The sequence below is a fragment of the Sinocyclocheilus rhinocerous genome, unplaced genomic scaffold (assembly GCF_001515625.1).
Source record: "Sinocyclocheilus rhinocerous isolate Xijiao unplaced genomic scaffold, SAMN03320098_v1.1 scaffold153, whole genome shotgun sequence".
In the NCBI taxonomy this organism is placed as follows: Eukaryota; Metazoa; Chordata; class Actinopteri; order Cypriniformes; family Cyprinidae; genus Sinocyclocheilus; species Sinocyclocheilus rhinocerous.
Window position 1 is genome coordinate 3,510,497 of NW_015660878.1, and position 17,127 is coordinate 3,527,623.

The following is a 17,127-nucleotide window of genomic DNA, read 5'->3' on the forward strand; positions in this document are numbered from 1 at the left end:
ATCCGTGAGTCTGACACACTCGGGCTTCCTGGAGAAGGAAAACAGGGACTCACTGTTAGTGTGGGGATACACATACTCATAAGTACAGTACACATCAAATAAAACGGAAATGTAGGGTTGGATGTAATTTTATCCACTGAGAATCATGAAAAATGGAAAGGAGAAGGATTAAAAGCAAGTTGGCAGGCGAAATTGACAATAAGGATACAATTATGGGGATTATGGGGAAGTAAATAGGGTCCATGGTCATTGCACATTACCCTTAATGTATCTTTCAAGCTCTTTAAAATGTCAAACACAATCCCAGAGGTCTGGAGAAAATGTCAGACAGACTGGAGAGCTGGTTTAATGCATAATGAATTATATCATCATTGTTGGAGTCGGCCCTCTAGAGCGATTCATTAGGCTGTGGTTACACAATGCAGTGCGGGAAAGGGCTGTGTGTGTGTGTTGGGAAGGAAGAACAGAGGGGATTCTCTGTGGCTGGCTGCATAGTTCTTCCAGAAGGAGCCAGCCTTTAAGCCCCACCCATATTTAATGTACCCACAAATCTCAGACAATTAGGGAATACTGTGTGTGGCGAATCAAAGCCGGATGGAATATAAATCGATCAAAAGCCTCGAGTCAAAAACTGCACAGCTGGAAACAAGAGAGGACGCTAGTAAACCTGAAGTGGTTAGAGAGATTTACTAGGGCTGTCTCTGACTATTCTCTCTCTCTCTCACCAAGGATCTTGCTGATGTTTGAGTTGTGCATGTCAGGGAAAGCCTGAAGGATCTTCCTCCTCTCGTCTTTAGCCCAGACCATAAAGGCGTTCATGGGCCGCTTGATGTGCGGTTCGCTGTTGCCACGTCCTCGAGCCTCCCTGAAGATCCGTGAGTCTGACACACTCGGGCTTCCTGGAGAAGGAAAACAGGGACTCACTGTTAGTGTGGGGATACACATACTCATAAGTACAGTACACATCAAATAAAACGGAAATGTAGGGTTGGATGTAATTTTATCCACTGAGAATCATGAAAAATGGAAAGGAGAAGGATTAAAAGCAAGTTGGCAGGCGAAATTGACAATAAGGATACAATTATGGGGATTATGGGGAAGTAAATAGGGTCCATGGTCATTGCACATTACCCTTAATGTATCTTTCAAGGTTTTAAAATATTTTCTTCCATATTATGACTCACATCTGAGTAAAACAGATTATCAAAGGGAAAAAACTAGCACAAATTGAAAAAATGTCCAAAAATTTAGGACTGGGTCCTGGTTTCATCCATTGGTTATGGTGTGAGCTTGCAGTTGACAATAAGGGCTGGTGTTTATGGAGGCGAAATGATTGAAGTGTTTTTTTAAGTTAAAAGTTAGGTCAAAAACAAATAAAACATGGATGGATGAGTTTTTCACAATAAGATCAATAAATTGAAAATAGATACGCATTTTTATTTCATGCAACTTTAAACTGAACTTTTTGATAACACAAAATCAATTGAAAGATGAATTTATGATGGGCCGTAAAAGAGTATCTTACCATCTGAATCGCCACTGATGCCGAAGTCCATCATTGCATGAGTGAACTTGCTCTCTTCAGACTGTTTTAACTGTTGGCTCAGGCTTTCAAGAGCGGCTTTATCCTGTACACACATAACATACAACCAATCCAGTTAGATTCATAATCCACAAATCAACAGATTCATTAGCATAAGCACCAATGAACTGACAAATCAAGTGCATAGAAGAAGACTCGAAAACGAAAATGAATGAAAATGTGAGTTAATGTTTATCCATAAAAAACGAGTAGCCTGGATGCCACCTGCAATCTATTTACACTAATTCTTTCCCTCTCTACTCGATCTCTGTCTCTCTCGCTTAGCCCTAAGGTCAATGCATTAGAGAGCGCAAGCGCTCCAGAGATGAGAGTGGGGTTGGACCGCACAGCCTCCTGGGTATTTATTACACACAAATAAAAAGAGATTTACTATGCATTTACATGGCTAATGTAGCTGTGCCGCATATTTCAACACAACACCCCCTGCTCTCTCGAAACACGCACACCCCCTGTCACCCCCCCGGAGCTACATCTGGGGCTTAATTAGTCAATTAGACTCCATCCTGAATCCACGCTACGTTTAAAACACACTCGCAGACAGAGTCCTCACCATTAGAGAGTGACCCGGGCCTTCTGCGACTCTGTAATGAAATGCATTACACCATTTCGCAGCCATCGAGATTTAATTGTTCAGACTGAGTTAGTGAGTGGGGTTTAAATGAATGTGTAATGGAGAGAGAATCTCTCCCCGGAGAGACAAAGAGAAAGAGAGAGAGAGCCATAGAGGGATGATCAGGTTTGATAATGTGACAACATGAAAACTTAGGCTTTAGAGTGACCCCTTCTGCGACTCTGTAATGAAATGCATTACACCATTTCGCAGCCATCAAGATTTAATTGTTCAGACTGAGTTAGTGAGTGGGGTTTAAATGAATGTGTAATGGAGAAAGAATCTCTCCCCGGAGAGACAAAGAGAAAGAGAGAGAAATGAGCGATGTTCAGGTTTGATAATGTGACAACATGAAAACTTAGGCTTTATACAGTAGAAGGTCTGTAATATCTGGTGAAAGCTATCCGTTAATAATCCGTATAATAATAATCCATTAATAGTCAGTGGGGAACCATCAGGGCCCTCAGAGAGGGCCTAAACTATTGTAAAAATATGTAAAATTTTTAAATTTTTTTAAATGACAAACTTTTAAATATTATTTTTAATAAAAAGTCATAATTTCCAATTGTATTTAAGCAATTCATAATTTCACAATCATCTAAATAAAATAAATACAATTTCTGTGGAAATAAACTCTTCAAATTTGCCTATTCAGTGAATGCGTTAAATGAACTCTGCCCATTTTCTCCATATTAGAATGTTTCCGCCTAGCGTTTGCGGCTCTGTGATTGGTGGTCCAGCTGTGAAATTACAGAGGGCCAATAGTAATAGTAAATCAATGGAAGCATAATTTTAAATGACAGAAAAACTGACCAATCATATCTTTCCTCTAAACGGGCGGGCCTTGTTATCACTAACTTTATGACAAGTTCCGCCCGCTGTGGGATCTCTATCAGAAAAAAAAATATATACGCTGATTGATAAACTAACTAGCTATTATTCACGTCACGATGGAAGCCGCAAATAACGTAAGTGAGGACATTTACTGGGCTGCTGTGCCGATAAGTTTGTCATAATTTGTTGGTTTACATTAAACACACATTAGCTACATTTGTTGGTTTTGTGCACAGACCAATTGTGTGATGATGCATTTGTAATGAGGATTTTCATTTGACTTAAATTTAGCTATGTCTTATTTTGGTGATATCAGTCAGTTGCATTTCTGAAAGGCGGTCGCACACCGGACGAGAAGCTCAGCGCCGCCGCCGTGCGATGCGTGAGTCTAGGGCAATTTATCGCACACTGGACGCGTCGCGTTCAGTTTGAGATGGCAGTCCAAAATCTTTAATCTACTCTCCAAGCAGTCAAACATTCACTTCAAGAATGAGCAAGTGGTGTCAATGAGTTTGAAGTTTGGTGATAAAAAAACAAAAAAGAAACCAGAGCAAACAGAATGAGAAAGTGCGGTCTATTGTAGTCAAAGCACGGAGGCCGGTGGTGTGTAGAAAACACGGCTCTGTGATTGGTGGTCCAGCTGTGAAATTACAGAGGGCCAATAGTAATAGTAAATCAATGGAAGCATAATTTTAAATGACAGAAAAACTGACCAATCATATCTTTCCTCTAAATGGGCGGGCCCAGCGCAAACAGAATGAGAAAGTGCAGTCTATTGAAGTCAAAGCACCGAGGTCGGTGGTGCTGCTGGTGCGCGTGTAGAAAACAATGTGTTTGAATATTAAAGACATGGTGTGGCGCAGAACTGTGCTTTTCGTCCGGTATGTGACCGCTTTAAGGCTGGAATAGCCTCTTGTTTCAAAGGTGGAATTGTCAAAGATGACTTTTAGAATTAGACTGTGTAAGCTAGGCTGGTAGTCTGTTCCCCCCCCCCGACGAGGGTAGGGGGAGAGGGCCAAGGTTCAAAAGTCACGGTTCGCTACTGACTCCTGTTCATCTCAACTGCAAGTATATTTACTACTTTTAAGAGCCCTCATGAAAAATAGTCACTGCACAACATTTACTTGCACAAATTATCAGCTAATTTTGAATAAGCATTAATGAAGAAAGATGCTTTTAAGCTGGTGTAGTTACAACATGTACCAGCAGAGGCTAACTGGGCCATGCTAACCAGCTAAACCTTGTTTGGATTGACACTAAAACTCCTTCATCTCATAGACGATTGACCTTGTTCATCTTCCACAATCCATTTAGCTTAGTGTGACACAAAAGGGTTTAGGAACAGGGCTTGGTTTGACCACACAATGTGTTCCTGGGGAACAAGTTCAAAGCGCGCAGCACACTCTCTCTCAGAGAGTCGAGGTTAAAATGGACAGGGACAGTAATTGTCTAAAATCAGGAGATAATGGACTGAAGAGGAAAAACAAACATTAGATGGGCTGGCTGATGTGGACCTCAGTCACGTAGGAGGTAAAGTCAAGTAACAATATGAAAGTAAAAATATGAATGGGGGGAAAAATAGTGAAAGAACAATTGTGCCACTTTGCCATGTGGCATTTCAGCACAAACCACTGCAATCCAGACTCAAAAACTTTGTTGAGGATTTTAGTCTGTCTATTAGCTTTGAAGCAATCTATATGCTACAGTACTTCTAAAAGTTGAAGAAAATCCTGGAAATTCCTTTTTAACAGAAATGCACATTTAAACATTAGTCTTCTCTAAGAAAATGGACAAAAATACACGACTCATCCTCTACTACAGATTTTTGTCCAGTCAGATGCTCTCTAGAATTATTATGCATCACCCCAAACCCCCCTTGCTAAGACCAGTAAGTAGCAAAACATGGGTCATAGTTGATGTAACAAAAGCCTAAAGTCTATTTTTTGTATTAAAACTTCCCGCTTCAATCTGAAATATGGCAAATACAGGAAAAAAAATTCATCCAATTTCTGTAAGACAGAGATAATTGAAAACTCTCTTCAGGTGTTTGTTGCCCTCATATTTACTGCAGCTAATCTGCCCTTTTTTCAGCATTCGGATGTGTGGCCTTAATCAAAAATAACCCCTCTGTACTCTAAACGTGCAAAAGTGCATTATGGAGGACGGTGTGTGTAAGGGCATAAAGCTGTGGTCAGGGTAAAGTGCAGCTGATCTGTTGTAAATCATAATAAGGATAGAGTGCTTGGGAGATGTGGCTTATTCCTAATGCACCTTCATTAACCTTGTAGCAATCAGCAGAGCCACTAAGCCTGGTCGAGAGAAGAAAAACCCCACCAACGTGTGCGTGTGCTAAACTGAAGCAGAGATCAACGCACCCATAAACATGCTTTTGTTAAGCATTTACCTACTGTGTATTTGCAGATGTTGATATGAGTTTACACACAAAGGTTTATGAAATAAACCAAATCTCTGTGCGGCAGAGAAGATCAGGAAGCAAGGACACCTGTGTATACACAAGCGCCTTCCTCTGCTGATGTGCACAATCACGCCATTAAAGATGGACGAGACAAAATTGTCCATAATTTAATGCTTGTTTACTGACACACTCAGCTTTTAAAAGCATTTGTATGCAAATTCCTCAGAAAGCGAGTGTGTTTTATTATCTGTGGTCGAAGGTGTTTCCTGTGCTGTGGCTCGTGGACCAGCTGACACCAGTGTGTTTAGCAAACAAGCCCAATTTAGCCGCACAGCCGAGGAGTCACTACAGTCACTTCGCATTAACGTCAGCTACGCCATTAAAATTAGCGACCCGTTCACTGCGCCCTGCCTGCCCTTAGCCTGCCTCCCAGACACGACCATCGTGTACAACAAAAGAGCTTTCAGATCTTAGTCACCTCCACTGCTCCTCTTCACAAGAACAGCTTTGGGAAATCGCTTTGTTCAGAGATAAACACGTTCTGTTGTAATTAACGCTTCTGTTTGTGTTGTTTCGGCTGTTTTAATCCTCACTTCATTGGTGATGAGCAGGAAGGGATCTGCAGACTTTTTTCCTTCACAAATTGAAAGAATAAGTGAGTCTGTAAATGCAAGACCAGAGTTTATCGAACCTTCTCTGAGCGACCGTTGTTGAGGCTCAGGCTGTTGACTGCCGCTACTTTGGCGTCCAGAACCTGCTGTTCTCTCTTTAGCTGCTCCTTCATCTGTCGGGCCTCCTGGAAAGCTTTGGTCACTGCCTCATGGTCGTTCAGGTAGCCGCCGGAGGTGATGGACGACAGCAGGTCTGAAAGCATGACAGGTATGAGTGAGACAAAGCACAAGCATAAGACAAGAGACTGTAAGACAGCAGACAGGTAAAGCATATAAATGTGTCTTGTTGTAATGCAGTCATTTTCAAATGGTTCCTGCATTTACCAAATGGCCAATTTCCATTCCCTGTTAGCAATTTTGCATATTGTTGCAATGCATTTTGCAATGTATTGCACTTGTCGCAATGCATTCTGTGATTGCCTTCTTAGTGAAGGAGGCTGTATAATGATATATTCCTACCTTTTGGGATAGCTTTTGCCTTAAAATGTTGCCTCTGTAGGCAGCTCACTAGGATTTGGAACAGAGCAATACTTTCACACGCAAAATATAAGAGATCTAGTTGAAAACAGATGCTGACGCCTGAAGAAAATCTCCCAAATCTGCATTTTTTACATTGAGAGATTTGCTAAAATGTGCAATTTGTCTTATATCCCACACATAGAAAAGCAGTCTCGCTCTCTTTCTCTGTCTGCCATTCTGTAAGCTTTTATTCAGACCAAAGCTCAGGGAAATTAGTGAAGGAGGCTGTATAATTATATATTCCTACCTTTTGGGATAGCTTTTGCCTTAAAATGTTGCCTCTGTAGGCAGCTCACTAGGATTTGGAACGGAGCAATACTTTCACACGCAAAATATAAGAGATCTAGTTGAAAACAGATGCTGACGCCTGAAGAAAATCTCCCAAATCTGCATTTTTTACATTGAGAGATTTGCTAAAATGTGCAATTTGTCTTATATCCCACACATAGAAAAGCAGTCTCGCTCTCTTTCTCTGTCTGCCATTCTGTAAGCTTTTATTCAGACCAAAGCTCAGGGAAATCTTTAAAGAAAAAAAAAAAGAGAGGAGATTACTTATATTAAAGCCATAAGCGGCCTAATTTGGCCCATTCTGCAACATCTGCCTCCGAGCATATCAAAGATGTTTCCAACCATCTTTTCATGGCTATTATTTGTATTATTCTCAGCAGCTTAACCGCCCAAGCCGTTAGCCGCATCTGTTGGCTAGTGTATGTGTGGTGGAGCATTATCTTGCCAGGATAGATCTAACAAAGACCTATGCTAGATTATGAGTCTTTATCTGTCCTAATCCGGTCGCTAATGCTGGATAGGATGGATTAAATGCTTTCATTTGAAATGACAGAGTAGGGAACTCTTTTAAAAGTCATATCTCAGGAATCTGCTAAAGTGGCCACAGGTCACAGGGTGTGAGATCCAGCACACTTCCTGACAGTCGATTTAATAGGGGGTAAAAAAAATGTCTGGAGTGTTAATTGAGAGCACTGACCCCACTAAAGAGAGATGGTTATGAGATTTTCTTACATTTAAAATGACTTGTTTAAAGAAGAGATGACTATCAGCCTAATAACACAAAACATAAACAGTGTATCACTTTTAACATTACAGTGACCTGAAGAGTGAAACTTTCTTTTTGGCTTCTGAGGAAAAGCAAGGGAGAGTGATGGCCTTAGAGGACACAGTCCTTGACAGCCCCTGTTGTGTTTCTGTGGTGACAGTGACACAAAAAGAAAGGGACGCATGGGGTCGGGCATGCTGGAATGTCTCAGGACAGATGTCACTTAGCAAGGTCAAACAGATAAGAGAGGTGGAGAATAAGGATGATGGAAAGATGAGGAAATTGCACAAAAAAGGGCGTTCAAAGGCATATCTGTCAAGTGGAAATATAAATACACATCCAGATAAACACATACACCTACAAACAACATTTTATGTGGGGCTCTGAATACGTCTTTGATATCACAATACTTCCTGACCCCTTAAAGATGTGCTCCAGATGGAATAATCATGGGACATACGGCACTTTCAAAAAATTTGATGATCTAAAAGTACCGCTCGCCGCGTCATGTTCTAAAGGATTCCAGTGAAAACTTTACTTCCTAATCCATTTTTTCAGAACCAAAAACATCTGGGCGGCAAATCCACTAATCTGCTATTAAATCCCAGGATTTGTTGAAAAACACTGCGATTACAGAGAAGAAGTCTGAAATGGCTAACTGTTGTGAGGAGGGGAGGCACGGGGAGAATATTGCTTTATTGTGTTATTAATGTATGTTGTTTGTGCTGTGGGTGGTAACAGAGTTGTATAAGAGGCTTGTCTAATCTCAGTGCCTGTCAGGAAGGCTTGTGTTGCTCTATTCAGCACCTCTAAACAACAGAAATAAACGCAGCTAAACCTTCCCATCCGCTGTCTCGCTCTCTTTCGCTTCCAAACACAGCTGCTTAACAAGCTCTCCCCCAACATTTAGTCTAATAAATGTTTGACAATGTGCCTTTCAGGCAAAATTAAATTCTACAAACCTAAAAATGTAACATCAATTACAGTCTCATACAAGAGTCTGTGCCAGCAGAAAAACATATCCAGGGAGTAGGAAATGCTCTTGAGAGATACATTCAGGGCAATATGTAATAACATTAAGCAGGTTATGCTGCGATTTGTGTGTTTATTGAATTGCAATGAACTGTGGAGGTGTGGGTACCTATGGAGCTGAGTCTGGACGGCGGTCCTCCGATGCTGGAGGGGGCGCTGTGCTTCAGGGACCCAGGGCCCAGCTTCAGGGCAGGGACCTGTGGGGAAGCGGGGGAGGTGGGTGACTTGCTCTCGGATGCCTTAGGCTTGGACGACAGATTCAAGGGCTGAGCGCCCTCGTCCTGCAAAACAGCAACACGTTTTGGCCTGGTGTGATTTTTCTCCTCAGAGACTGGGGACCCAATCAAATCTCCCAGCAGGGGTCAAATCAGCTGACCGCACACCGAAATGTAGGTTTTCAGCAGATGCGGCCAGACCACAAGGAAATGTAAGATTAATTGCGGTTGCACAGGCCAGTTGAAAAACTTGCCTATATTTGATTGACATTGCGCAATGCCATGGCGCAATAAACATGCAGCACACCCATGCTCAATCAAACAAGAGAACAGGGACAAAGCGAGCATACCATGTAAAGAAACATGCTTAAGTGAGAAGATTCACACACATTTACCAAACATGTTGCGCATCGAGAAGAAAAAAACATACAAGCATACACACAAACACAGAATAACCAAGTATTCCATAAATATAAGCACAAATGATTATTTGATGTACACATTCCAGCTTCAGATGTTCGCAGATGTCAATTAGACTCAATTACATAATAAACAAACAACACTGCTTCTGTGCCTCCAGGTTACGAGTGGTGGACTCTTATCCATACATGCAAATGACTAGTACCCAGATATCAACCCTGCTGACATTGTAATCACATCAGAGAAGGCACCACAGAGCCAATTAGGTCTCAGAATGGCAGATGCTGCCCTGTGCACATCATTAGAACATTGCAATGAAGGCCTAAACCTGTCTTAATTGCCATCAAGACATTTCTGTCCTCACTATTGTTCTTAACAGCTTCACATCTCCATATCGAAACCACATCAGACCTCAGACCTCCAGGGTCTAATGACCTCACCAGCCCTCGCTCAAGCCACAGCTGTCAATCATTTTTGCCTGGCAGAGTGAGTCTCAGGTCACTAGCATGCTCCCACTGCGGTGGGATCTTATATGTGCTTACATGGGGAGTGCAGCATCTGTACCGACACCTGTTTCTAGAGCCTTTCTGTCTATCATGAATGGCCAGAAACACAAAAGCATTTGCAGCAGCCATAGAGGACAACCACATCTCACAGAACTACAGTGTCTCTCCTCGTCTTGCCTCTGCAGTAGTACGAGCAGACATTTGCTCTCTTTCAGAGGCTGTAAGCAGCAAGGCAGCATGCTAGGTTTTGGAACAGAGCTTCTGAGGTCTGGAGAGCTTGATTAAGACCTTTCCCTCACTGCTTGTGCTGTGATGGGCCGTAACAGGATTGTCCTCATTAGTGCTGCTCTCAATGGAAAGGGAACCAGTGGGATGTGGACTCCATCATAAGGGAGACACACAAAAGACCCTACTCAATGAGAACACTAAGACGCGATTGAGGAGAATACTGTATCATGACCCATATTGTGTCGGGTGTGTAGCGAGGCTGCATTGAAGAGGAAAACTGAATATTTATGACAGATAATGCCTGCCTCCCGCCCCGATAGTGGATTGTTCTTCGAGAAGCAAATCCTTGGGTGGGATGTTAGCCAAAGAGAATGTAGCTGGTGAGAGGAGAACTAATGAAGACTGGCAAAGCCATGTGAGAGGAAGAAGGCTAGCTTTAAGATCCGTCATACATTTTACAGGAGGAGACAACTTGAATACAAAATGAATAAGCTTAAATCTCATATAAAATTAGATATAAGTCACTTAGAAATCCAAAACCTAAAAAAAAACCTTAGAAATGAACAATAACATGTCGGTGCCAAAAGCCTCGTGGTTAGTGCATCAACATACAGCGTAACTGCGCTCAAGGCGACCCGAGTTCGATTTCCGTCTCGAGGTCCTTTGCTGATTCCGCTCCCCTCTCTCCTCCCAATGCTTTCCTGTCGTCTCTACTGTCCTATCTCAATAAAAAGCCCATAAAATTACTTTAAAAAAAAGAAATTAACAATAATATTGTGTCAATATTGGAAGCGATCGGTGTGTCGCGACAGCTTGAGGTTGTTTACACTGGAAGTGTCAAAGCTCAGAATGCTGACCAACCATACAATCTAGTTGTAAGTATATATAGCAACTTCAAGAGAAATCCTAAAGCCAACTGTGGCAGCACTGAGCCTAAGTGAAGGAATGAGGGGGTGAGGGTCTGCATGTGTAAATCTGAGTAGGTCACAGAGTGAAAACCGTGATATAGTGACTTTGTGATGCACCTGAGTTGTGAGGCTTCCCCCGGGGTAAAGCTCTTAAGCTTTGTACGCCTCAGTCCAACCAGCTGTCTGACACATGGCACACGTCTTAAAATGAGAGAGTGGCAACTACCCCAGGGCAGCAACCCTGAAATATACATGCCTGCCCCTTCATGATGGCAAAAGCTTGCAGACGCAGAGAGAACAAACAAGAGAGTCCTGATTGAGGAAAAATGTGGAGAGGGAAACAGGAGGTTTGACTCCACTTTGAGATAATTGACAGGGAATATGAGAGAGACAGAAAAATATATTTAAGGAAAAGGTCATTTTTCTCATGGCTCAGTAGCCGCGGAGGCCTAACAGGTGCAGGCGGCACTGCCAATTATCTGTATTATCCCTATCCCTCTTCTTTCTCTCCATTTATTTGGGCATGTAACAACAAAGGACCAAATGTTTGAGGAAACCATCCTTCATTAGCCTTTGACACAGTGAGCTGCATGGGGCCAGGCCCAATCAATGGGGACCGCCAAAGCTTTACACTGAGATTGACAGACGGAAACATATCCTGAACTCTTCCTCTATGCAACAGGCATGTGGTTAAGCTCCAGGTCTGTTCTCTTCCCTGTCCAAACAAGCATCGGTCTCAGCCGTGGCTCAAGGCCGGAGAGAGCGGGCAACAGGCATTCACACATGTTTATCCAGCCCTGGCCGCCCCACGGTCCAGCTATTGTACTGCTGAGCGGGACAGAATGGGCTTGCAGGGGTGTCCGGGCGTCTAGAATGACCAGCCCAGCAGGAGGGAAGAGAGGCCAGACAGGCTGCTTTTATTTCTGCCCTGCCTGATATTCATGGAGCTTTATTCTGCTCAGATAGCTCTGGCCTCCTGCTGCCACGCTGGCTGAAGGGAAAGATACCTGCTCAGAGCCTTATACACTATCGGAAAAAGCACAACACAGTGGTGGTAGCTAGACTTCGGGTTCAAGGACCAAGGACCTTCAGAAGCTGCCATAACAAAGCACTTGAAATGGAACAATGCAATGAGGCACGGAGAAGTGAGGGCATAGTGCCAGCTTGCGCGAGTTATGGGTAATCAACCAAAAAAAACATCAAAACCAGTACATACAAAGACTATTAGCTCTGGATGGTAGGATGGTAAATGTACGCAGTTGTTCCAGCCTAATACGCATCCACAAACACATACCTTGGGCTTTGGTGGCGGGGTGCTTCTGTTTTTCTCGCTCTGGCCGCTGGTGGGCGAGAGTGTTCCGGTTGCCAGGTTGGCCTGAGGCACTGTGCTGTGTTTGGCCCCCGGAGACACCTGCATGGCAGCTAGCTGAGCTGCATACAACTGTTGCTCAGAGACAGAGAGAGACAGAAAGAGAAAGAGAGAGGACAGACAGAGGGAGAAGGGACAGAAGAGTGGATGAAGGAGAGAGAAAGGTCCATGAATAAATGAATACATAGAACGCACAAACAAACAAAAAGAAAAAAAAAACTGGCTAAAAAGCTGGTTTGGCCATTAGTGGAGAGGGCTGATGGTTGTTTATGTGTGAGGGGACAGAGCTGTCACTTTATGTTCCACCATCCGGCCTCAAGGGGCTACGCTAACAGCTAGCAGACGCCTGAGTGAGACATGTCCCCGCCAAGGTGCATCCTGGGAAAAAAAACACTCACCATAAGGGTCATATTCACTAAGGAGAGAAAAGACTGAAAAAAAGTGCCTCTCAAGGTGAAAAACTGGTGAATGTGTTTATGTAAAGAGAGAAGTTGTGAATCTCTTTGCCACTGGGAGTGGAAACAAATGCCGCACCCCCGTTGATTCTTTTACTCTTACTCTTGTTTAAGAGCGCACACCAGGACAGGAGGACCCATGAAAAGGCGCTCTTAAAATTTGAAAACATATCTGCCAGCATGATTCAATGAAACGCAGCATACTGCCATTTGACAGAATAAACAAACATTTTGCTCGTTTCTTTCTCTGTCGTTTAAAATGTTTTCATTAGTGATGAAAATGACAAAAGGTCAAAATGACAAAATGTGATTTTTGACTAAATTTATTGTCATGCATATTTATATGTACATGTCAATATTCTATTGGCTTATGAAGTCTTTAGATATGGATATCTGTATGGATATCCACAGCACGTTTCTACGGTAACAGGCAGACAGTACAGCGGCTGGACATCACGTAAAACATATTCCCGAAGCTGTTTGTACAATTCCTGCAATAAGTGTGTTTGTGCGGCTTTCATGTGCAATTTTGTGGACTTTGAAGAAAGCTAAGAATGAAGAGAGAGAGAGAGAGGAGGGGGATTTTATTGTATTTGTGGGAAAAGATGAGGAACCAAATCTGTGTTTACAGTAGCAGCAGAGACGGGCTGTTTTTTAAATTGTATATTTCTCTTTAAGGTTTGGAAGCAAGTGGCTGTTTGTGAGTAAAACTTCCGTCCTTCTGTTCGTCTCTGGCTGCCAGCCACCAGCAGGAAACAAAGACTGGTTTATGCAAATGTCCATGGCAGTTCTTTCTCTCTCTCAACCTCGACAGCACATTCTCCACAATCTTCTGTCGGCTGTATCTGCTAGAATTAAATATTTCTATCAGATGAGAACACACAGAGATTAACACACCATCATGCTGAGAGACATATCTCCACACAGAACATCTCTATCCACTCACACTGGCTTTTATCTGCCTAAATTTGCACCTCAGAGAGCTAATAAAGTTAATAAGTACTGATTTTTCCTTCAATTACAGAACACTGCTTTATTAACTGTATGCCTAAAAGTAGAGGTACATCGATATATAAAAAAATCTCTGATGTGTATTTAATTATATTTGTTTTGTCCAATACGATGGACAATATTAATCAACACTGTTTCGCCTTTCGTTTTTTAATGTCTACAGTAAGTAAAATTAGACATTTTAGAGACCTTGCATAGAAACAGTATGTTGTTTGAATGGAATTTTTAAACTGCTGGAATTATTCCAACACTACACTGTATTGGTGACTTTTGTCCTACAAAATTGATTTCATTTATCTCTTTTGTTTAACATCACATAATAATCTCAGCTCAAATCTATACTTCTTTATGTTAAGTAATGAGCGTGCCATTGTACAGTCAGTCGGTCATTATCTTTAAAATAAACATTCTAAGCGTTTCTTCTATTTGTATTCCTCACTCTGGTTGTGCACAACCTCAACACACACACATTTTTCTGGGCTTTCTGATCAGGAGGTGACCTCAGTTGTGAGCTGTAGTCTGTGCAGGGGAGCAGGACATGAAATAAAGCTCTTGTTGGTCATTTCTGTTCAATTACTCCCACCATGGCCCCTGGTTGTGTGTGTGCCTGAGCGTGACATACGGCCCCTGTCGGAGCGTGCCCTGCCTGTGTGTGTGTGTGTGTGTGTGTGTGTGTGCGTGAGAGGGCGAGATGCTCCGTGTCCGGTCCACTGCATCAGACTGCTTTATTTTCTTTCTGAATTGAGTTCTATTACAGGGCCAGCTCTTGTCAGTCACAACCGCTAGACCGACACACACATACACTGCACTTCCAACAGGGGCTGCCACTGAACACCCTCAAAGCGCTGCCACCCCGTCGTCAGCGTGAGCAAACAGGAAGTGACAGCACAATGCCCCTCAAGTGCCCACAGGCTCACGTATGCACACACAGCGAGAATGGGGGATGAATGGGTGGCTGATCTCAAAAGTGGGGATGTAACAGAGGAATTTAAATGTCAGCCTTACGCAAAAACACACACACACACACGCACACAGAGGTGCTGAATGGGGGAGGGTGTATCTGTGAGGCATTCGATAGGACTCTTGACTCCTTCAGTCAGGCTCCGTCCTTTTGAACTCTTAAAGCTTCTCCCCTTGCTTCTCTCACTCTGCTAATCCCCACAGAGGAGTCTTAGGCCAGCTCTAATTCTCTAACTAGAACTCTGTGTATGTTTAAAGGCAACAAAGGTAAGAAAACACACACCGTCAACACAGAGGAAGGAAGCACAAGAAAGATCCCAATGGCAATGCCAGTCTGTGACGCTGCACCTGATTTCAGGCCTGTCCGATCTAGCAGGTCAGATGTGACTGCATTAAGTAGTGTGTGTGTTTGTACATGTGTATATGCAGGGTGACGGGAGGAGATAGATTGGCATTTGCACTTTAACTCGTAAGGCTGATTGGAGAGTATTAGTGTTGGTGACACATGTTTTAACAAAGCCATCCCCCCATCCTCGCTAAGCCCCCGTCCCCTCTCTGAGCGCAGGAAGACGGGCTGCTGTCAGCGCTATCCGTCGGAGTGGATCTGCGTGTCTTTATGTGGCTGAGCAGACATCTCTCGCTCTCCAGTAATCCCCTGCTTTACTCAGATTATGAGCTTCTTTTCCCATCTTGCTTTGTTGTTAAAATGGAAGCAGTTTGGAGTGATCCTCTAAGCTATTGTCGTTTTGGTCACCGCTGGCTATTGTGCGCCTCATGCGTTTTTTCTTTGTCGTCGTCAATTCTTCCTATTCTTGTCGTGTAAATTTTTTTTGTGCTAAACTAAACACTGGCTGTCGAGTTCTGTGCCGTTTTGATTAGTGCGCCAGGCAGGATGAACTTCGAAACGAGTTGCGTCTGACTGAAGCCGCTGCCAAGAAATCTCCCTCCCTAAGTGTCAATTAGTGCTAAAGCTAGTGCTTACAAAAATACAAAAGCCAAATTAAAATCTATTGTGAGGTAGGATAATTTTTTCTCTTTTCTGCTTAATTATTTTTTCGGATTGTCAGGGAAGAGACTCAGTCCTCAATCCAGGTTTTAGGTTTGCTTGTGGGAAGCTTTGAGTCAAAATAACATTCCCATTGTGTGATACACTGGGAATGTTATGTAAGCTTATTATGTTGTGGTGCAGATAGGGCAAGCTGGACAGGATCAATCCAGTCATGCTATCTATTAACAGTGCCACTGACCTCATCGTGCTCGGACAATGCCACCAGATCACTATCTGAAAGGAATTCACAGTGCTTATCATTGTGAGCACACAAGTGTCTGTCAAAAAAATAAATCGCTGGGGGTTTGAACTACAAATGGAAATACATGTACTATTTCTTACGGCTGATAAAAGGCATTTAATACAGTCTCTCTCTCGCTTTCTCTGCTCGTTCTGCTGTGTGCTGCAGTAATCTGGTGCAATATGGTCCAACATCTGCCTCTACATATGATGGCTGACCTCCTCCATTGACCCACTTTATACCTCTTTAGTACTGCTGCTCACTACTCATACCTTTCTACTCCTCCTTTTCTCATCTGTCCCTCTTTCTTTATTCCCACATTTTCAACACAGTCATAGTCACTGTCCCTGCTTTTCAAGACAATCCCTCAGTGTATATGTGTGGTTTTGGTGGGTTGCGCAGGTTAATTTAGCTGGTAATAGAATATTAGGCCAGTGTGAACTGTGGCCGCAGTTGTGAAAAGTGGTTTTGTGGCCAGGTTTAAAGACCGCTGCAGTGACTAATGGCAAACACCTTGAAGATAGTGACCCCTGGTGCAATGACTCCCTCTCACTCAGACACACACACTTAAAGGTCTTGTTTAATGCCCATTGTGTAGGTAAGCAGTCTCACACAGATGTGACTTTGTTCATCTGGCGATTGCAGGTGTGTTGAAACAGAGAATTTCTCTAAATACTCGACATGCACACTACATAGGATGCAAGAAGCAAATGACAATGTAATAAAATTAAGTTGAATGACTGTACTACAAATTATAATCAACATGCCAACACTGCAAGTGACAGAATGCATTGTTTTCGGTTGATATATATGTATACTACCACTCAAAATCAGTAAGACTTGTAATGTTTTTTAAAGAAGTCTCTTATGCTCATCAAGGCTGCATTTATTTGATCAAAAATACAGAAAAAAACAGTAATCTTGCAAAATGTTATTGCAATATAAAATAATGGTTTCTATTTTAATATACTTTAAAATATAATTTATTTCTGTGATGCAAAGCTGAATTTCCATCATCATTACTCCA

The 17,127-nt window shown here is 42.6% G+C and overlaps 1 protein-coding gene across 4 annotated transcripts in view; it reads right to left on the reverse strand.

Moving 5' to 3' along the window:
• Positions 1-17,127, reverse strand: part of LOC107725540 (transcription factor SOX-5-like) — a 79,854-nt gene that overhangs the window by 2,375 nt on the left and 60,352 nt on the right. For 2 of the 4 annotated variants that reach the window (XM_016534818.1, XM_016534816.1), the window contains exons 9-13: positions 12,311-12,460; positions 8,849-9,020; positions 6,155-6,327; positions 1,526-1,628; positions 726-899 (exon numbers count right to left, since the gene is read on the reverse strand). In XM_016534818.1, coding sequence (XP_016390304.1) covers positions 726-899; positions 1,526-1,628; positions 6,155-6,327; positions 8,849-9,020; positions 12,311-12,460 — 772 coding nt within the window. The remainder of the gene's footprint in view (positions 1-725; positions 900-1,525; positions 1,629-6,154; positions 6,328-8,848; positions 9,021-12,310; positions 12,461-17,127) is intronic. The other 2 variants (XM_016534817.1, XM_016534819.1) reach the window with 2 other exon arrangements.